Here is a 23753-nt window from a genome sequence, read left to right as displayed (position 1 = left end):
TCGTATGTGTATTCAGTAGCAGTGATTTAAGTAACATACAACTGGCGTTAGATGTAATGAATAATAGGACTAAACCCGCACTTAATAGCAACAAAATTCTTTATGACTCACCACTCACGCCATTTAAAATACGCATAACGCATCTAGGTAGCACGTCAACGAGAAATATTTCTTGGGTACAAAATCAGCTGATTTTGAGTAACCGCGATGAACACTAAACGATGATATTACACGTTACTTTCGTAATAAGATAGTGGTTCCGATTATGATTAGTCATTATGGTCGAAACTGGCGACTACTCATAAATACACAGAAAAATAAAGAAAAACACGAACACCAACGTTTTCGTGTCATTACACTCGCTCCGTTAACTTCCATTAGCTTACAATGAATTGCTGTTGGGATCGTTCTCTTTAAAAGTTCACTGTAGTTTAGAAGCCGACTACGTATCCATCAACACCACCACCCTGAAACTGAATTCTGAAGCGTCACGTCACGGCTGCCTCCATTTACCGGCGCCGTGTGAAAGCTTTTGCTGTCACTTCTATCTGCACACACAGTTAAATTCGGTGGTGTGTTTGCAGACAAATTAAAGCACTTCTTACTTTATTTATTGAACCATAATATAATTCGTTCTGCATTTGAGTGACACGTATTAGCCAAGACAAAGCGCATTTTGCTGTTTGTTTGTCCTGACTGACAGTTCACATACGTATTTTTAAAACAATTACGACATTTACTCTTGTTGTCAGCCCCATGACTCGAGGCTTGCGTGCCTCAGCAATACAGATAGCCGTACCGTAGGTGCAACCACAACAGAGAGGCATCTTTTCAGAGGCCAGACAAACGTGTGAACGTGTGCCTCCTCAAGAGGGGCAATACCCTCTTCAGTAATTGCAGGGAGAAAAGTCTGGATGACTGACTGATCTGCCCTTGTAACACAAACAAAACGACCTTGCTGTGCTGGAGCTGCGAACGGCTGAAATCAAGGAGAAACTATAGTCGTAATTTTTCCCGAGGGCATGTAGCTTTACTGTATGGTTAAATGATGATGGCACCCTCTTGGGTAAAATATTCAGGACGTAAAGTAGCCCCCATTCGGATCTGTGAGTGGGGACTACTAACGAGGAAGTCGTTATCAGGAGAAACAAAACTGGCGTTCTCCGGATCGTAGATGGAATGCCCTTAATCGGGTAGGTATTTTAGAAAATTTAAAAAGGGAAATAGATTGGTTGAAGTCAGATATAGTGGAAATTAGTCAAGTTTGTTGGCAGGAGAAACAGGACTTCTAGTAAGGTGAATACAAGGGTATAAATACAAAATCAAACTGGGGAAATGGAGGAGAAGGTTTAATAATGAGTAAAAAAATAGAAAAGTGGATAAGTCACTATGAACAGCACAGTGAACGCATTATTGCAGCAAGACAGGCACGAAGCCACACCCACCACAGCAGTACAAGTTTATATGGCAGCTAGCTCCACAGATGAGGAGGAGATTAAGTAAATGTATGATGAGATAAAAGAAATTGTTCAGATAGCTAAGGGAGACGAAAATTTAATAGTCATCGGGGACTAGGATTCGATCGTAGGGAAAGGACGAGAAGGAAAAGTTGTAGGTGAATATGGACTAAGGGAAAGGAATGAAAGAGGAAGCCGCCTGATGGAATTTCGCATAGAGCTTAATTTAGTCATAGCTAAACTTGGTTTAAAATTCCTGAATGAAGGAAGTACACGTGGTAGAGATCTGGAGACACCGGAAGGTTTTAGGTTGCTTATATAATGCTTAGACAGAGATTTAGTAATCAGATTTCAAATTGTAAGACATTTACAGGTGAATATTTGGACTATGACCACCGTTTATTGGTTATGAATTGTAGATTAAACTGCAAAAATGTAGATATTTAATGCGATGTTGTGCTGTGTCATATTTGACGTTCATTAAAACACGTTGTTAACGTCCACAAATCTGCTACGTCACGTGAGTTACAGAGAAGACATACGAAGGGTTTTAATGTAATCGTGTTGTAATTGTTGCCGAAGCATTTTTGTATATATGTTGTAGATATCTAGATCGACAAACGGCTGCAAAACCCATTATCTCTGCAGCGAAGCGGAGATTGTGCAGCGGCGAAGGCGGAGGCCGGAAATAGTCCACTAACGCAGATATCTGGCAGCTATAAGACGCCGCTAGGGCTATTTTCTACAATGTGAACGTAATTGTGAAGTCAAAAAACTCGTTGTATTTTGTCTGTAATAGGGTTCCCGGAGTTCTTGACATTGTCAGACAGTTAGTTGAGTCCCCGTTTTGCCAACAGGACGCAGCAGATGGTCCGACGAGAGACAACATTAGTAACAGTTTGCCTGGATCAATACGTCTAACTGCTGAGAGAGGTCGCAGTTATCTCGTTCCGAAATTTGTACGTTTTAGAAATTTTGTAGTGAGGTACGCATGCTAGAATTTGATTAATTACGCTACGAATGAAGTCACGAGCATTAGGGAGTTCGCCTATTTGAATTAGGAGCTGGTGTAGTAAGCTGTGTGATTGTGAGGCTGTATAATTCTAGTGGAAGTTAGCTTATTTGGACTTTTGAGGTCCTACATTTCCATGGACGGATGTCAGCGAATATGCTGACAAACTCTGGGGTGACAGAATTCGCGCTTATTTGATGGTTGTTGGTTGTAGGATTACTGTGGTTTCTGAGGAGAGGTCTCGATGTAATTTATATTTTGTTTGGCAGTCGCCAACGACTCATAGATTGGGAAGTTTATCTTACTTTGCTACTGTACGCAGTGTATTTTATGAAGTCTGCCATCTGCCCTAACGTGTAAAGTTAAGGAATCGAAGGTCAGAAACGTTGGAACCATATTATGAGGCACCGTGTAACAATTTTGACTATTGAAGGGATCTGTGACGAGTGACTTCCGTAATTTGATTGAAGTAGTGGGACTGCGTATCGTAAACGGCTGAAGTGGTTGAACTTTGAATTACTATTCAACTGCAGTGACAGGCCTTTTTATTATTTTTATTTTATTCCGTTCCAGGCGGCGTAGTTTTCTTCCTGTCACTCGATCGCAAGTGTGTTCAGAAAGCGTATTGAGAATTGGAATTTACCAATAAATTATAAAATATGTGAGCCCAAATTGGCTAAAGGAAGTAAAACTTAAAAATTCGTCCTCTAATTTCGTAGTGTGGGTGTAAGCGGTTTGCATAGAAGAAACTATTTGCGACTGCGTCTGACGTATAACAGTATTTGTTGTTCTTTGTGTCACGACATGCGAACTCACGTTAATTAAATGGATAAACACTTGAAAATTAGTAAAAAAGATCATGTTTAACTGCAAGTAACTCCAAATTGGAGGTGAAAAAATAAAGTTAAATAAGAAATATCGTTAATATTTCAGTGTTAAGAATTCCAGACCAAAGAAGCTATTTACATAGTAGTAGTATCTGAGTGCGAAAGTTTATTTTATCCTTGAGTCAATTAAATAAAAGACATATTTTTACGCAAAATACGAAGACTCGAGGAATAATTACATACAAAAGATACTAAAGCAGTTTACGTTGAATCATTTTAAAAAGGGTGTCAATGTTTTCCGCAATCAGTAGTAGCATATGAGAATAATCCGACAATCCTTTAACATTTTGGCGGATTAATTAAACTGAATTACGTCGTATTAGTGTGATGGTACGACTTTGCATTAGTTACAGTGGTTTTCTATTAAGAATAGTTTTGCTATAGTAACTAAAAGGGTTTTTTAGAGTCTTTGCAAATAACAGAATTGACATTTGAAGCAGTAGTTTTGATAATACGTTAAGTAATGGAAGTTGTTATGTATATGTTACGTGTACCTTTGAAGGTGCTAATACTGGTACCTTGTGTGTACACGTAAACCGTGGGTGATAGTGATGTTATTGACTCTTCAAGTCTCTGTCAATCGCTAGAGCCTAACCGAGCTTAGGAATAATATTTATAGTTATCTCAGCTGAGCTAATCTCAGAACGGTTGAATTTTGCCACGTACTGAACACTGCGAAAGTGGTTGGATGCGATTGCGCATAGCGTATAAAAATTATTTTAATTTTGAAGTGTATGTGCATGTCACACAAAAGCACGACGAGAGTCATTCTTGTAATCTGCTGACGTACAGTTCAAGTGCAAGCTATTCTAGCTTGCGGGATAACATTCGACGCAGGGCAGACGACATCGTACGCGTACCCAACTGAACTCTGACATAGTTCAATGTGACTTGGATAAGCTGAATGAACCATAGTTTGTGTTCCAGCCGGAACATCAGGCAACGATTGAAAATAGCAGGAGAGAGTAATACAGTAGAAAAAGAATGGGTAGCTTTAAGAGATGAAATAGTAAAGGCAGCAGAGAATCCAGTAGGTAAAAAGACGAGGGTTAGTAGTAATCTTTGGGTAACGCAACAGATATTGAACTTAATTAATGAAACGAGAAAATATAACAGGGCTGTAAATGAAGCAGGTGAAAGGGAATACAGAGGAATGAGCTTGACAGAAAATGCATAACTGCTAAGCACGAATACTTGGAGGACAAACATGTGGATTTAGAAGCCTATATCACTGGCAGAAAGATAATGCCACATACAGAAAAATGAAAGAGACCTTTGGAGACAAGAGAACCACCTGTATGAATATCAGCAACTCAGATGAAAAGCCAGCGCTAACCAAAGGAGGGAAAGCAAAAAGGTGGAAAAGTAATAGAGGGTCTGTACAAGCGATATTTACTTGAGGGCAATATCATGAAAGACGACGTAAATGAGGATGAGATGTGAGATACGATACTGAGTGAAGAATCTGACAGAGCGCTGAAAGACTTAAATCGTAACAAGGCCCCAGGAGTAGACAAATTTCCGTTAAAACTACTGAAAGCCTTGGGAGAGCAAGCCATGACAAAACTTCCATATGGAGAGCAATATGTATATGGTTTCGAAGTCCTATGCTTCTTGACAGAACGTCGGGGAACAATGCCTGAGACCCGCACCGCCGTGCTAGGGAAGGTCCTAATGGAGGTGGTTTGCCGTTGCCTTCCTCCGGCCGTAATGACGACGATGAAGACGACACAAAGACACCTAGTCATCTCGGGGCAGGTGAAAATCCCTGACTCCGCCGGGAATCGAAACCGGGACGCGAGAACGCTACCGCGAGACCACGAGCTGCGGACAATATGTATAAGACAGCCGAAATACTCTCAAACTCCAAGAAGAATATCATTATTCCAACTCAAAAGAAAGCAGGTTATGACAGGTGTCAAACTACGGACTGTCGGTTTAACACGTCACGGTTGCAAAATACTAACTCGAATTCATTACAGAAGAATGGAAAAACTGGTAGAAGACGACCTCTGGGATGATCAGTTTGTATTCCGGAGAAATGTAGAAATGCGCGAGGAAATACTGATCGTACGATTTCTCATACAAGATAGGTTAAGGAAAGGCCTATGTTAATAGCATTTTTAGACTTAGAGAAAGCCTTTGACAGTGTTGAATGGAATACTCTCTTTGGAATTCCTAAGGTGTCAGGGGTAAAATACAAGGAAAGATACGATATTTACAACTTATACAGAAACCAGAGGGCAGTTATAAGAGTCGAGGGAAATGAAAGGGAAGCAATGGTTGAGGAGGGAGTGAGACAGGGTTGTAGACTGTGTTCGATGTTATTCAATATGGATACTGAGCAAGAAGTAAAGGAAACAAAAGAAAAAAATTGGAGCGGGAATTGAAGTCCCGCGATAAGAAATAAAAACTTTGAGGTTTGCCGATGACATTGTAATTCTTTCAGAGACAGCAAAGGACCTGGGAGAGCAGTTGAACGGAATGGAGTGTCTGGGAAGGAGGATAAAAGATGAACATCAACAAAAGCAAACGAGGATGATGGAATGTATTAAATCGGGGGATTCTCAGGGAATTAGAGTAGGAAATGGGGCACTTAAAGTAGTAGATGAGTTTTGCTATTTTGGCAGCAAAAGAACTGATGATGGTGGAAGTAGAGAGGATATAAAATGTCGACTGGCGATGGCAAGTGGAGCGTTTCTGAAGAAGAGATATTTGTTAATATCGAGTACAGATTTAAGTGTCAGGAATATTTTCTGAAAGTATTTGTATGGAGTGTAGTAGCATTGTATTGAAGTGAAACACGGACGACAAACAGTTAAGACAAAAAGAGAATAGAAGCTTTTGAAATGTGGTACGACAGAAGAATGCTGAAGATTAGATGGGTAGATCACGTAATTAGTGAGGAGGTACTGAATAGATTGTAGAGGTAAAGAAATTTGTGGCACAACCTGACTAGAAGAAGGGATCTGTTGGTAGGAAACATTCTGAAACATCAAGGGATCACCAATTTAGTACTGGAGAGATGCGCGGTAGGGAAAAATCGTAGAGGGAGACCAAGACATGAATGCAGTAAGCAGATACAGAAGGATGTAGCTTGCAGTAGTTACTCGGAGATGAAGAGGCTTGTGTAGGATAGAGCAGCATGGAGAGCAGCACCAAACCACAAAGTACCAAACCTTGAGTCATTTTCTGAATCTTCCACTCCTCACACTAGTGCCTCCTTTTCTTGCATCAACTGCTCATATATTATTATACTATACACAGTAATCTATTGCGGAGGATCTTCATGGGAGTCTAGATGTATGACTAATGAAATTCAGTGACTGTCAGACCTGAGTTATCGAAAGGTTTAACCTGTGATAGTATCCTTGTCTTCATAAAATTGGTTAACAGATGTATAAAAGCTTGCTGAAAGCGATCAGGCCTTGGCGGCATAATCTGTTGTGCTTAGCAGCCTCAGCATTGTCGTATTCTCGAAGGTGGGGGTAATGTTGCTAGTACAATGTACGCTGTTGACTTTCAAATCTTGGTCGTACCAGCACCACATGATTCAAGTTTGTGGGCCTCAGAGTTCTAGGAAGACAGGCGACTGAAGGAGAAACGTGAGTTTCCGGTACTAAAATGTCTCCCGTTTCTGCAGGACGCACGCCCTTAACAAAACGCAGCGCGTCTTGCCGCGGCAGCCAGCGACTCTCCGCAAGCGCTGTACACCTGTAGGAGCGGCGCGCCGATTTTGCGCCGACAGACTTCTCGCCCGGCCGCGGAAATGAAAGGAGCGCTGCCCCCTCCCCCCTCCACTCACGCAGAGTGTGGGTTGGTAAGGGGGGGGGGGGTGCTGGGACGGGAGATTTCTGTATTAGCGGCAGCGGGGCTGGGGCGGCGCGCTGGCGGCGATATTGATGGGCGCTTGCAAATCCCTCGCCTTTCAGATCCACTGCCGCCTCCTCAAAGACGGCGAAAATGCTTTCCAGCAGCCCTCGAAACAGCGTTCTCACACAGCAGGAGCAAAAGAACTAAAACGAGAAAACTCTTTAAGAGCAGAGTGCGTATTCATGGCCATACTTAAATTTTTATCTCTGAGAATTCTCACGCGAAAAAGTGTGTGTGTGTGTGTGTGTGTGTGTGTGTGTGTGTGTGTATGTGTGTTGTGTGAAAGAGAGTGAAGAACCCAACCGAAATGAAACCACGGACTTCGGGAAAACTGAATGTAACAGAGGATATTCTGCTTAATAAGTAAGGATGTTTGAGGACGAGCTTGCACTTACAGGATTTATTATTGCTGCATAATAGCAAGGCAATCTTTGAAACTTATTTTTATTGACCTACTTGACAGCAGTTCACGGGCAGAATAGAAATTGACGCAGAGTCCCTCTTCTACAAGAGAACAGACAAAACAGGCGGACTAATTGGGATGGATGGGGGACATATTGAAGAAGAAGAAGAAGAAGAACAACAACAACAACAACAACAAAGAGAAACATGACCTCGAAAAGAAGGACATCTGAATGAACTCACATACAGGTGTCTGTCGAACACTGTTATAACTGGGCGATTGCGAGGGGCCTGAATTACAATATTTCTGCATTACCTAGTACTTTAAAGAAATTAGGTCTAAACAACAGTTCGCCTATTTGACTATAAATATGCTCTTTCGACGAACTAAAATGTGTTATAACTGTAACAAAATGTAATTCTACATATAATACAATTACGAAGCTTAGATGTCCTTATGTGCCGGCCGCTGTGACCGTGCGGTTCTAGGCGCTACAGTCTGGAGCCGAGCGGCCGCTACGGTCGCAGGTTCGAATCCTGCCTCGGGCATGGATGTGTGTGATGTCCTTAGTTTAGTTAGGTTTAAGTAGTTCTAAGTAGGCGACTGATGACCTCAGAAGTTAAGTCGCGTAGTGCTCAGAACCATTTGAACCATTTTTGTACTTATGTGCCCCAAAAGTCAGAATAAAAACTCTGTAGATGTCAAAATGTGTCAAGCATGCTGAAAAGTCAGAAAAGGTTAAATCAATACATATAATACATGTAAGCGTGATTTCTCCACAGAGGCCATTAAAACTCTGCAATCCACCCTGTCAGCCCCATGAAAATTATATGCTATGGTAGCCCTTCATCTCCCATCAATGAATAAAAGTTTTCCTCTGGAACTAAAGGGGTTCAGTTCTAACTTATGTGTGTCGAAATAAGGCGGCGTATCAACGGAGGTCTTATGGGAAGTCGATGAAGGAACTGGGAATCGAATTCCGAAGTGGCTAAGACTGGCCAAAATGCTCCTGAATTTTCTAGAATGTGTAGGCACAATATTGGTGAAGGTTGCATAATGTTGTAGAACAGTCTAGAATGTTCCATAAAGTTGTAGAATATTCATCAATGTTCCATAATTCTGTAGAATGTTATAGAATCTTCCAGAAGATTCAGGAATGTTCAAGAATGTTTCACAACGTTATACAATTTTCCAAAATGTTTGATAATGTTGTAGAACGTTCCACAATGCTCCAGAAAGTTCTCTAATCTTTCAACATCCTACTGTGATGGATATATGTTCCAGCTGAGAAGACTGTTTACAAGAGATGTGGAGACGCATGGATCCCCATAGTTTTCAAAATCGACTGTAGAGGATAACGGAAAGAGAAAGTGAAACAAATTTAAGTGAAAGTGAACTGCTTAGCTAAGTGAACTGTTTATTAATTAGAAATTTAGTTTGACAAGTAATATTAATATTTAACAGGTTACTGACACATAAAAGAGAACGTGATCCTGCCAGTTGCAAATTGAAAAAAAGAAAAAAGAAAGAGGTGTGAAGAAAGGGACCAGAAAACAAAAGAAAATTAACACCATGCGAAGTGAGCCTTTTTCACTAGTTGATAACCAAAATCTTCTCAGACTTCTAGTCGAATCAAGTGGTTATAACCCGACAGACTTTCGGCTGAATACTCCTACTTTATTTGTAAGGGATAAAATGACTGCCACGTATCGATGGTCACGTCCATACATGGTGGGAGTATCTACGATATGGATTGCCTCGAACGATTACGGCTCTTGTCGAATTGTCAGTGCTGCGAGCGGGAAATGTTCTTTCCGGCTTTATACGCTGTAGACGGCAGACGTTATCAATATCCATATGTTACGTTTATAGTTATAAAAACGCGAGTAGGCGCTTATTTCCGCTCAAATCCCATAACACACGAACAGTTCAAATTGTTCTTAGAAGGAATGCACAAACTTAATGATGTGTCTTCGTAATGCTTATTGGGATGACTGTCAGTAGGCGATGTTACAGACCGATTAGTAGAGCCATTCTAATGATTTAGTCAAGATAAATTAAAATCTCTACCTGAACTTGACTACTCACAGTGGTTGTTAATATTGTTGTTATATAAGTTGCTTCTCAGCAGTACAAGTGCTATACATACAATCACAAGATAGTGCAAGAATTATTTCTAATGTAGTACCGAACGTGGTCAGATTTCGTAGCAAATTAAGACTTTTTAGGAAATACATTGAGGTTAACGCAGTCAGTTGTCCGAAGAAAATTACAGAAACCTTTCCTGTAGATCAAGTCGAAGCACAAGATTATTTATGTAAAATTCCTGATCTCTCTGGTGATGCAGATGGTAGACTTCATGATTTGAAGGCTCCTTAGCCGTCACTTTCACTCCTGGAATGTTCGTTTCCTACTGATACTGTGAAACATGGCCATTCTGCTTCACTGTCAATTGCAAATGATTCAGACGATTTAGAGTTTGGCCTGTTGCAGCTTTAGGGGGTCGATGGACTATAGGGCCCTATGTAAACTTGTTAAACTATTGAAGTTTGGAAGAAGGTTCCAAATTAAAAGTATTCAAAATCTCAATTTCATCAAATCTGAATATCTATCCCAACTGATAGATTATTTTAATGAACTTGAGTGAACCGCGTTCACAGATATCAGACATATTTTAAAGAGTCCACAATTCGAGAAAGTACACCACAAAAGCAACGTCTTCTTCAACAGTTTTCTTTTTCAGGCACCTGTCAACAACACCGGTATACTTGGAGAAATGCATAATACACACTTTGCTGTCTCACTATTACAATATATTCAATCACTGCCGGTTCCGATCATCGACCACTTTCATAGTCGAAAGATTTCTGTGTCATGTGAACTTGTTACAATGGATACATTTTCACTGTGAAGATTATGCATTATAGAAACCGGTAGTGAATAAATGTATAGAAAACAGCAAAGTGTGTAACTTACATTTCTCCAAGACTTATTTATTGTTGTGTAATAAAACGTTGTTCAATGTTGTTAGTTTTAAAACAAATGTATGTCATTAATGAAATAAAAAATTTCTTCACTGTTGGTCTTTAAACTAAGGGGACCTCCCAAAATCAGTCCACCAATCAGTAATGCTATAGCCACGCCGCCGGCCGTGACATCAATAGTACAAAACCCGTCGCCACATAAGGCATAATTTACGCCCCACTTCCGCCGCGTCCGATTCAACCCCGCTATACTAAGCTGCAGCCGCCCCCCCCCCCCCCCACCACCGCTTTGTCGAAGGTGGTTTTCGAAATTTTAATTCATTAGCTTTTTTATGGTATCGAATAAACTGCTCACCTTCTTAATGACGGATATGTCCTTGAATTCAGCTCAATATTTATTTTTAATGCGTTTTCTTCTTATCTGTATATCATAGGCGCAATCACATCTCGTAATCCATCCGCCGATGCTGTCCAAAGTAGTGGTAACAACACACTCACATGATATCTTACACGTGTTCGGAGTCACACAATGTCTTTGGAGGGCCTCGCGAGGGCTAAACTGTGGGAGGACCAACTGAGAACACAGGAGACGAGCCACACTGCACCCAGTACGAAGCAGCTTAATGGCTCTTCCAGCGTTTTTCTTTGGGGGAGGTCTTGACTGGTTTGGTTCTGGCTGCGTGGTCTACGTATTTCGCATACTGCGTTTGACTCACAGGGAAGCAGTACCGCGTATCAAGCACAGTATCTAACTGTACACTTTGTGGCAGGTTCTAGATAAAGCATAGTATGTATAGTTCTTTTCTAGAGGTTATTCTCTATGATAATGGACCATGTTGAGGTATTCATACAAAGGCGCCATTTTCCTGAGGGTACGTTCAACTTGCTCAAGGTGAGTGGTCACAGACATTGTGCTGCAGTCTCCTGCTGATCAAGAAGAAGCGTTTCAGTTTGGTAGCGGTTCTAGACATATGTTTATAAGGCGCTCTCGTGGGACATGCTCCAACCATGCTTAAGTTACGGAAAAGAATCCATATAGATTCCCTGGAGGTTTCTTCTGGGATGGTATCATAAAAAAAGCAAATACGTGACTGTATGTGTTTGGTAGGGACACTGTAGAACTACAGATAATAGGCGCGACATCCTCTAATTGCAGTCGCAAGATCTGCTTTGTGACTGATCTGAAACAATGGCAATGCCCTACCACAGAATGGTGGACCTGCAACATGTGGACATCATGCTACCAGAGCGTCTGTTCGCTCCCTGAACTCCAATGCCGTCCCACACACATACGGAACTGTAGAGCAAATGTTTGCTGCCGAAACGACGCCACCATGGACCACTTTTCACCTCAGATAGGTGCTCTCGCAGAAATAGGAGGCGTTACCGTAGCCTGTGTAGGACTGTCTGATTTAAAGTATGTGAAATCGTTATACACTAAAGCGCCAAAGAAACTGGTACAGGCACGCGTATTCAAATACAGGCAGAACACGGCGCTGCGGACGCTAAGCCTATATAAGACAATAAGTGTCAGGCGCAGTTGTTAGATCGGTTACTGCCGCTATAATGGCAGGTTATCAAGATTTAAGTGAGTTTCCACGTGGTGTTACAGTTGTCGAACGAGCTGTGGGACATAGCACCCCGCGATAACGATGAAATGAGGTTTTCCCGTACGACCATTTCACAAGCGTACCGTGAATATCAGGAATCCGGCAAAACATTAAATCTACGACATCGTTGCGGCCGAGAAAAAAAAAACAAGAACAACGATGCCTGAAGAGAATCGTTCAACGTGACAGAAGTGCAACCCTTCTGCAAATTGCTGCAGATTTCAATACTGCACCATCAACAATTTTTAAGGAAATTTTCCTTTCTGTTTGTGCATTGGCATTGTCTTTGAATGACTTTTGTACTGAAACGATGACTACCAAAATCCGTAAACTTCGATTATCTCTCAATTTGCGGATACGAAATAAGTCTTTTAAAATATTGCGTTTCTAAGTAAATTTTTTAGTGTCGATATAAATTGAATACCGATTACCGGCGATCTTCTGGCTGACAGTAAGTGTGACTTGGAACGTCTGCTGAGACGGATTAACTGTGCAATTACTCAAAATACGGCGAAAGGAAATACGAAGGTGACGGGGAGTAGTTATCAGCAGAGCCACGACTTATCCAACATAGAGACTGGGAACGAGCCAGTGGGGGACGAAGTGTGCTATTTAGGGAAGCGAGAGTATTCAGGGCAGCTGAGGCGAGGAAGGTAGCATGACTAGACTGGGATAGGCGAAGTAAGGTTCCTGAAATAATGAAACTCTGCTGGCGCCAGATATTGATCTGAAAAAGGGGGAAGTCGCTGAAAGTGCACGTATTTAACAAAGCACTGCGTGGAAGCTAAATGTCATTTCTCGGTAGTCCAGAGACGAAGCAACTAGAAGCATTTGAAATGTGGTGCAATAGCAGAAGGTCAGATATTAAATGGACGGGATAAGTACTACATGAAGCGTCCAATAAATTAAGGTATATCGTTGTTTCACCAAGGGAGTCATTTTGAGGTTCTGCTCAACTGATATCGTTGTCAGACTGTATGACAGAATTTCGTTTATCATGTTTTTGTAAAACAATGTAAGGAACACAGCCTCCTTGTTCTCACCCTTCTGTCTCACATCTTGCAGAATGTAAGCACACCATTTCTTGGTCTCTGTAATGCTGTCATTAATATAGAAGTAATTAACCTGTGCTATGTTTTCACTGATTAGAAAATACACCACCCACTTTACTAATAGTATGTACAGGCTTTTTTCATGTTACGCTTTATAATGATGTTGGGAAGCGATTGCTTTGCTGACGTGTCGAATATACGCCATCCCAGCGCCACTGGTGGCGTACTTCATAAATCGAACTCTGTTATCTAAATTCCTTGCCACGAAGTCCGATTCCTGCTTTTGTTTGTGTAATCTGAACGTTATTCCGACACCCGATACCTCGTATTATCACAGTCCGTCGTCTCCAAGCTTTTCTGCTCCCTAATTACGACTCTGTACCTGACTGCAACGATAGGTATGATAACAGTAGGTAATAGAGCCATTTGGACCAAACAGGAGATTTAATTTCAATGTAAATTGAAATTCTCATAGTATATCTTTCTTAGTTACACTCCTGCTCTGCTCACTGCAATTTGTCCCACTTCTGTACATTTGCCTCTCGGAAGAATTAAGTCAAAGCGTTTCCTTTCATCCATTCTTTTTTAATGTGATACATTACAAACTGTAATGGTATATATTCCTTAGTTATACTTCTGCTGTGCTCACTGCAATTTGTCCCACTTCCGAACATTTGGATTTCGTAAGAATTAAGTCAAAGCGTTTCCTTTCATGCATTATTATTTAAGGTGATACATTACAAGAGGTATTAAAAGGAATGAGCAAGGAAAGACGTCAACGGAAAACCGTTGCCAGAAAAAAGAACGGGCCAATGGAACATCCTCTGTGATACACAGAAATAGTGAGAATTAGTATGGGTTGAAATTGTGGGAGTAGCCAAAGATTGGAATATGCAAAGCGGATTATAGGGGCATGGGGTGATAGGAACCGAAAAGAGAACTCGTAGGATGATAGTGAAATCTATTGTTGTCTTCGTTCCCAACTTGTTGGGAACGGACGGATCACCGTGAACAGTGTGAAGGACCCTCAATCTTTAAGACGGTGAAGTGAGATTGTGGGTGCAGCCCAGCGCAGGAGTGGACGTTTTGGCGATTAGAAACTGCACTTCGCCCTGTCTTCTTCCCTGGCAGTCTACATGCTCGAAATTAAGTTTTGGGTTGAGCGGGGCCCTTGTTGTATAAAGTGGACGACACTGTATAACGATATGTTTATGTAATGTGTCTACATAAACATACAGTTATAATTGTCCCCGTTCGTAGTCGCTAATTATAACAATATGTTTACTTTTGTGCTGTAACATATAGCTATAATCAGTGGTAAAAATATGTTTGCGAACGTCGACCGTGTGCGGCTGTTTCTTGTTGGATCGTCTGATCAGTCGGAAGTTGCATTGCGTAGGAGAGTAAATGCTTATTCAAAATATAATAATTTTTGGATAGCTCAACATGAATTTCCTAAGGGACCGTAGTTTATCATGCATTTACCAGTAGAATATGGGGCGGAGAAAATATTTCGCTGCATGCAACTTCCGTCCGATTTCGACGAAAGAATTCGTGACTGTGGACTCTCTATTTGGCAGAAACAAAATTACATAATTTCATGAAGGAGTGAGACGTAGATTCTGTACTAAATAAATAGTCCATACACCAGTTCCATTTAACTCTGAATTTATGGCAATTAATAGATGAAGTTACACTGCAATGAAGGAATTAACATGGATGCCGTTTTGACCGGCACTTCTCTTCTCGTAATGAAAATAATTCCTTTTACGTTTTCACGTACACGTCACACAATAAATCTACTGCTATGCAGTATTGCACTTTTAGTATTGCACCTTTACGTTACACTAAAATAATATTATTTTTTAACAATAATAATACGTTGGCAAGACATGCGCGTCCAACACAAGTTACAAGAGACAAGAGAAAAAATGAGTAACTGAGTAACTGTTCATCGATAATATCTCGTACATAAAAAAAAATAAAAATGTGGAAAAGTGTTCTTCTTCTGTCTGTTTTTCGCGTCGCGGTTTTCAAAGTCGTTAACTCACTCCATCTCTGACGACACTTCGACAATAGACTAGAGATGGGCAAAACTGTTCTTTTCAGAGATCGGATCAGGACTGTTCACTCCCTGAAATGAATTAGCTCTTTTTCATGACTCACCACTCATTTACAATAGAAAATAAATGGAAGGCACATTGCCCTTTAAACTTGGTTTATTCCAGTACTATACCTGTATTTTGATCTTATTTGATCCTATTTTGAAGTAACACAGATAATGAGTAAGAATTTTGTATTGTTTATTGAAATTTCCACGATATGACAAAGTTTTTGATTATTGATTTATTTTGCACTATCGTGGTTTTTTGGGTGATCAGAAAATGTTGTAACTTGAGATTTACATTAACAATATATTTGGCTATAATGTATTAAAATTTCATTAACCTCATACAAATACATCACATGCCATATATTTTTAAAGTGAACGTTTCATTCCGAAGACGCCTAAAATCGCAAAATCCGTAGCAGAATAAGAAAAAAATATATAAATTTGACTGTAAGACGAAAGTGCTAGATATAGCCTTACGCAGAACAAAACAAGGAAAATATTGGTGTATCACATTTTGTGATACGTTTATTGGTTCGCTCGTAATTAAAGCGTAAATTCGAGTGTCCATAATAAAAATCCTATAGTAAGAGGAGTCGTCAGGAACCTAATCTGATCAGTTTAAACAAATAAAAATAAAATAAAAATAAATGATGTATACATAAGATAATAATGTAATATACATAGCGGTATTACTACGAAGAACAATATCCAGTAGAGACGAACTCCGATGCAGAAGCACTGAGTCGAGCAGGTCGAGCCGCGAGCTGTATTACTGGGTGAGCTAAGACGGCAGAGACCAGAGTGACACCTGAGTTGCTTTGCTCAACGCTCTGGCTAGAGTCGAGAACGTTGGGGTGAGCGTTGAGCGGGCGAGTTCCGAAGGTGGGGGGAGCGGTGAACGGCCACCAGTCACCCGCTCCGAGACAAATCGTCCGTTCTCTTGCGAGCAGGTTGTTGCAAGTAGTTCCTATGTTCTCCGCTAGAAGGCTCTCTGTCCTGTTGCTCGCATAAACTGCCCAGAGGGCAGGGCGTGCGATTGAAACGATCGCCGACAGAGTGCGATGCTAAGTTAAGCTGCGCCAGACACTGCACGCGGCAGACGACGCACAGAGACGGCATGGCATATGTGAAACACAAAATCCAATGGGGCACTGCACAATGCAGGCAGCCGAGGCAGAAGCAGGGCAGAGGCCGGCGCTGGCTGTGTTGTGTGGCATGCACTGTGCTCTGACCAGCAGAGGCGCCGCTGATATGCTCCGTCTCTCTCTCTCTCTCTCTCTCTCTCTCTCTCTACCGTGGGAAACGTTTGGAGCTACCGTTCTTTTTTTCTGAATCACTGATTGTTCACTCCTTTGAAAGATTCAACTCTATGTATCAGTTCAGGAGCGGATCCCCCATCTCTACAATAGACACGTTACGTCACAGGACGTTCACCTTTTACATTCTCGCAACATTATTTGCTAACTGTAGCTGTTGCCGAGCGGCTGCTCGATTAGTGAATGATATCAAATGATGAGGCAATCTCATAATGTTACAACTGTCACCTTACCTGGAGGTCGATGCGCGTCTCGCAGTAGTCCCCCTGGTAGCCGAGCGGGCAGAGGCAGACGGCGGAGTCTCCCGTGGCCAGGCACTTGCCGCCGTGCTGGCACGAGATGAGGCTGCAGCCGTCGCCGCCGCACTCCTCTGCAACACGACGGCCACCGACCCGTCACCACAACACCTCCACACCTCACACTCCCGCGCGCTGTTGCCAGCCTGCTATCTCTGCCACGTTACACCAAAACGTTCTGCGTCAACTCAATTTCTTAAATAAAAATATGGCATTTCAGTCTTTGATCGCTATTTTTTTATTTTCAATGACAGGTTTCAGGCTAGTTGCCCATCTTCAGATCATATATTGCAGTTACAGAGTAACTTGTCAGTACAGAACAATCGGTTCGCTGTCATAACATAAAATAAAAATATGGCATTTCAGTCTTCGATCGCTATTTCTTATTTTCAATGACAGGTTTCAGGCTAGCTGCCCATCTTCACATCATACGACGGTTGTTTTTTAAGTAAGGGCCGTTCGCACGTATAGTCCCGTAGTTCGCGCGGACGCCGCAACAAGCCACCGCGCCACTTGCCGGCATCCTTCCCGTTCACACTGATGCAAGTTGCAGCTCTGTAGCTGACGTGTACGCATCGTTGTGCTACTTTATAATGTTTACGATTATTGAATCGCCCGCCGCGTGTGAGATGCGGTCAGTGATACGTTTTTTGACCGCGAGAAGCCTATCAGCTGCAGAAATTCATCGTCAGTTAACAGAAGTTTATGGCTTGAATGCAATGAGTGAAGGTAAGGTGCGTCAATGGGTTAGAGAGTTTAAAAATGGCCGTCAAAACGTCCATGACAAGAACGCTCAGACCGGCCCTCTGTGATCACTGATGATTTGGTGGCTGCAGTCGAAACAAAGATTCGTGAGGACAGAAGATTCACAATTTCCACTCTTCCTTTGGAATTTCCACAAGTCTCAAGATCGGTTTTGTACAAAATTGTGTCTGAAAACCTAAACTTTAAGAAACTGTGTTCTCGATGGGTACCCAGACTCCTCACAGAGGACCAGAAAGGGAAGAGATTTGCCACTTCATTGGACTTTTTGATTCGTTACGAGGAAGAAGGGGATGACATGTTGAGTCAAATTGTCACTGGAGGTGAAACATGGGTATCCCATATCACTCCCGAAAGCAAGCGACAATCGATGTAATGGCGACACACAACCTCACCCGTCAAGGTCAAAGCAAAACAGACGCTGTCAATGCACAAGATTATGGCAACTGTGTTCTGGGACCGGCTTGGTGTTTTGCTAGTGGACTTTATGCCACAAGGAACGACTATCAACTCAGATGCCTACTGTGCAATTCTAAAAGAAGCTCCGCAGAGCAGTTCAAAACAAAAGGCGCAGCATGCTGACAAAAGGAGTTTTGCTCCTGCACGATAACGCTAGGCCTCACACCTCTCAAAAGACTCGGGATTTGATTGATTCTTTTGGCTGGGAAGTTTTGGACAATGCACCATACAGCCCCGACCTTGCTCCTAGCGATTTTCACCTTTTCCGGTACCTGAAACACCATCTTGGCGGGAAGCGCTTCAATGACGACGATGAAGTGAAAGCGGCCGCGAACTCTTGGCTGTCGGAGCAGGCGGCCGAATTCTTTGAAGAGGGAATTAAAAACTTAGTTGTACGTTATGACAAGTGCTTAAATAAACAAGGCAACTATGTAGAAAAATAGTTAAAATTGTGTAGAATCAGAAAATAAAAGTTTTTTTACAGAAGTATTTGTATCTTTTTTTAAAATAAAAACGGCCCTTACTTAAAAAACAACCCTCGTATATTGCAGTTACAGAGTAACTTGTCAGTCAAGGCTGGAACCGGTCATCTCATACAAATAAGTGGAACAATCATATAATCTCAGTCGCAGGTAAAGCAGGTGTTTTCTAGGTCCCGTTTTAAGTGATGAATGTAAGCTACATATTCCTGCGTATCGCTCCCATAGGGATTGCGAATACAAGTATAGATGTAGATGAAGATGTAGATACTATCTGCTTAACTAGTTTACTTAACATGAAAATATTTCTATTTGTTTTAATTGCCCACTGTAATTTGATAATCACTGTTGTTGCAACAGGTCTCCAACACCGTTTCAATGAGGGAATCCTCAGAATTGTCAGGTGTATTTGTTACCATTAAATCTAATATATTTCCCTCTTGTGTGGGTTTCCGAATTAAGTAGATTTGAAGGAGAACTTTTAGTACTGTTTCACACGATACCTCGTCATTCCCATCAGTTGAAAATCAATAATCAACCCAGTTTATTGTTGAAAGATTAAAGTCTCCCCCAATGACGATAGTACAGTTGTGGAGCACGTGTGCTGTTGAGGTTCTGTTTTATTTTCAGCTCGGAGTTTCATCTACAGTATACGTTTATGCACGCCCTATGTATTACTAACTACGGCAGAAAAGTTAACAATAAGCTACGTCTCTCAGGTTAAAAAGATGAGACAGAAACATTACAAAATGAGGAGGAACAAGAGAAAGACATTTAATACATTTATTATTAAATTATATAAAGTTTGAAAAGATATGAAGGAAAGGACTATGGTCTTTCGTAGCCCGCTATCTACCTCAGAGATGGAATTAGCGGTACCCTAAGGCGTAAATGAATTAGAGAACAGGCGAGAAGCAGTGCAAGTGGGAGAAGAATACAGTGGTACGTGTGCTCAGTAGAAGATAACAAGTGTTCATACATAAATGGTTATCCTTTATTACATGCAGTCATAATGCAAAACATAATTCCCTCTTTATTCAGAATGAGGCTATCGCTCTTACAGTCAAGTAAAAGCACGTTATATCGCAAAATGTAAATGCTAAAGACGCTCATTTTCGGTTCTGCGGAATTTGAAATGCGCGAATAATTTACTTGCTGCGTTGCCATAGTTTTGTTCGTGAATTTGTTACGGTCTGATTAAACCGTTGAAATGGATGGATGCTGTTTCAGTTCCTGTTTTTCTTCGTTATTATAAATGGATACGGGTGTCCTAATTTCCAGAACGAATTGTGATTCATACGCTGGGCGGATAAGCAAAATCCTGGAGCCAATATTTTAGCCGCACTCTGCGCATGACGTGCTAATTGAGTACCCCTGTTTCACTCAGCCGCTGCGGTTTATAATAGTTGACTCTAAGTAGCAATCTCAGCATTTCTACGTTAACAGATGGAAATCCCTACCCGTGGTAACAGAATAGTGCTTTAGCTATTATTTTTGTGTGTTCGCTGTGTTTAAATAACCCTAGAATTCAAATATACATGTCAATGTCATTCATTTTTGTTTAGTTTTCGATCGGTGGATTTGTAGTAAATTTAAATAATCATACATAAGTGTTCTGCTCCTTCTTCTTTCCTGCAACGTCCACGAGCTTCGTGTTAAGATACGAGTATGTCACTATTACTAAAATAATTTTAGACTTCGTATGCAGTAATCTACATAAACTGCTGTTACGAGATTTCCCCTGATAATTCGTTAACGTATTCTCTACGAAATCAGAGTAACAGCTGCGTAATATTTTTGCGTCGGGGTTACTTATCTGCTGCAGAAAAAAATGTAGAGTAGTCGTATTCGCACACGCATTTGAGTTCCTGTTCAAACGTTTGTCAGTTGAAGCCGATCCACGCCCAGTATACGCCTGATATTACGTAACAACTTCATTTTCAATTTAATTTGAATCACAAGAGTTACGAATATGAAAGAGGATCTGCTTTCTTCGTGCAAATACGCAGAGAAACTACAGACACTGATTAACGACGTGCCGGCCGCGGTGGTCTCGCGGTTCTAGGCGCTCAGTCCGGAACCGCGCGACGGCTACGGTCGCAGGTTCGAATCCTGCCTCGGGCATGGATGTGTGTGATGTCCTTAGGTTAGTTAGGTTTAAGTAGTTCTAAGTTCTAGGGGACTGATGACCACAGATGTTAAGTCCCATAGTGCTCAGAGCCATTTTTGATTAACGACGCATTAAGTTAATTGACGATGTCGTTAGTGAATAAGTGTGATTTAGTTATATACCGCCTTAGTTTAATTGGTGGATGTGTTATTGGTACTGCAGTTTCTTGTCAATATATTACTTCTAACCATTGTGTTCTGTTCATTATGACCTCAGTCATAATGTGTTGTGTATTTGTCGCTTAATATCAACAAAATCAAGAATATGCAGCGACTGTACGAGCAAGATCTCATGGTTCCATTGGCTACAAACTGGAAAGCGCTTTATCTGATGCTTCAGGTTTTCTCTGAGGTACCGATTGATAGTTTTGTTTCCTGGTGTTCAGCCGAGGTGTTGCTTCCATTTTAATTCGTGATGTTTCGACTACCAACCCAACTGTCCTCTTCAGGAGCTGCGAGTTATGCCCTTGTTTGTATTCGCTGCCTGGACTCCTACCAGTATCGTCGTGTGAATTACAAGTTCTTGGGTGAGTATAATTAATGAGTGTGACGAGACAAAGATATCTAGAACCCTAATAAACCGAGCAGACGCTTCAATTTGAACACCGTTTGGGGTCCGGCACTCAGCTTATTAAGATCTCGCCGATTCACATGCACAATATCTGGAAAAAGCTAAGAAAATGTGCGTTTCGTGGAATACCACTGCGTACGCTGACAATCAAAGGAACGTCAAAGTGTTTAGTGAGCGTCACGGGCCGAAATCGTCCAGAAGTAGACACGAGATCAGCAAATACATCACAGATTGGATGAGGTTCAGGCAGCGAGTACACACAGCAGCAGTAGTCGTGGCATCCAAATAGGATGGTTGGGTCGGTTGTGAGATACTGGAGGAGGAAGTCACTGTTTAACGTCCCGTCGACAACGTGGTCGTTAGAGAGAGAGCACAAGCTCGTATTAAGGAGGGATGGGGAAGGAAAACAGCGGTGATATTATCTTTTCATCGGCCCCGTTACGTAATAACGTATTGCTGTGATAATATACAACCAACACCTAGAAGTAAATACAAATGAACAGTATATTCATGTAAGCAGCTGATTCGGTTAGAATTATCAGCATCTAAAGACAGTGACTGGATGAAAAGGAAAACAAACAAACCGAAAAATGTAGACAAACTTCAGTACTTTTAGTAGAGTAAATAGATTTCCCAAAAGTAAATAGTAAACAGATTTCCACCTTGCCAGCATCGAAAAGCTTGAAATCAGTTTGTACATTCAGATTCGTGTTATTGCGAGACCCATTCAAAAACTGAGTTTTGGGAAAACTAAGAACGACATGAAAACATGCAAATTGATCTGGGATGAGACTAGAGTGGAAGATACGAACGCTCAGGTCATCAATAGAAATGACGTGGAAATGGGCAGGACATGCAGGCAGACAAATGGTTGTTAGGTGGACATAGAAAGTACTTTGTCGATATCCAAGAGGTAAACGATTTCCAGTTGAAATAGACAAGTAGCCACTCCCACAGCATAAGTTATGAAGCTCGGTCAGTACTGTGTCTACGCTTTTTAGAACGTTGTATCGTCACAAAATGTTTCGCGTACCAGTGATAGTTCACTGCTGATCTTAAAATGGAAAGATTATCCGATAGTCTCGTGAAGTAACCATTTTCTGTTTCCGTCGTTTTACAGGGCTGTATTTTTTCCTTCAGAGATACATGAAAACAATCTACAACTTGCGTACTGAAAACGAAAGGATAAAAAATGCTCGCGGCCGTGTAGTTACCAAAAGCACACAGGGGAAAGATTAGTCACGTCCAGGAGACCTGACGCTAATGTGGTGAAACACCAGCTCTGCCATCGATAATGGCGTCATTTGGGCGAAGAAGAGGGTGCACCACATTGTTCAGGCATTTGATACCAAGGTGAAGCCAGTGGTTGATGATTTGGTCCCGTAGAGCTACCAAATTGCAGGGACGTCATTTTTTGGCCTCACCTGATGCTCCTAACAGCTCCGAAGACTTTTCTATGCGGTTAAGATTGTGTGTGATTTAGTGGGCTGCTCGAGATGTGGTAGCTCACTTCTCCTGCTGGTCAACCCAGAAACACGTTAGCTGTCACCTTGGAGAGGGGACTACCCACAGCGTACCTACCATGATGATTAGATGGAAAGCCAACATTTGGTCACCTAAAATACTGAAATAAACATCCGATTTGTTTACAGTAACTAGACTGACAGGTCCTAAGTTGTTGTTGTTGTTGTTGTTGTGGTCTTCAGTCCTGAGACTGGTTTGATGCAGCTCTCCATGCTCCTCTATCCTGTGCAAGCTTCTTCATCTCCCAGTAGCTACTGCAACCTACATCCTTCTGAATCTGCTTAGTGTATTCATCTCTTGGTCTCCCCCTACGATTTTTACCCTTCACGCTGCCCTCCAATACTAAATTGGTGATCCCTTGATGCCTCAGAACATGTCCTACCAACCAATCCCTTCTTCTGGTCAAGTTGTGCCACAAACTTCTCTTCTCCCCAAACCTATTCAATACTTCCTCATTAGTTATGTGATCTACCCATCTAATCTTCAGCATTCTTCTGTAGCACCACATTTCGAAAGCTTCTATTCTCTTCTTGTCCAAACTATTTATCGTCCATGTTTCACTTCCATACATGGCTACACTCCATACAAATACTTTCAGAAATGACTTCCTGACACTTAAATCTATACTCGATGTTAACAAATTTCTCTTCTTCAGAAACGCTTTCCTTGCCATTGCCAGTCTACATTTTATATCCTCTCTACTTCGACCATCATCAGTTATTTTGCTCCCCAAATAGCAAAACTCCTTTACTACTTTAAGTGTCTCATTTCCTAATCTAATACCCT

The 23753-nt window shown here is 41.5% G+C and overlaps 1 protein-coding gene across 1 annotated transcript in view; it reads right to left on the bottom strand.

The window, feature by feature from the left end:
• The window catches only part of LOC126088464 (pikachurin-like), a 1041406-nt gene that overhangs the window by 144171 nt on the left and 873482 nt on the right, over positions 1–23753 (bottom strand). The window contains exon 8 of the mRNA XM_049906606.1: positions 16941–17077. Coding sequence (XP_049762563.1) covers positions 16941–17077 — 137 coding nt within the window. The remainder of the gene's footprint in view (positions 1–16940; positions 17078–23753) is intronic.

The sequence above is a fragment of the Schistocerca cancellata genome, chromosome 6 (assembly GCF_023864275.1).
Source record: "Schistocerca cancellata isolate TAMUIC-IGC-003103 chromosome 6, iqSchCanc2.1, whole genome shotgun sequence".
Lineage (NCBI taxonomy): Eukaryota > Metazoa > Arthropoda > Insecta > Orthoptera > Acrididae > Schistocerca > Schistocerca cancellata.
Note: the sequence above shows the minus strand (reverse complement) of the source record. Positions and strands in the feature narration are given on the sequence as shown.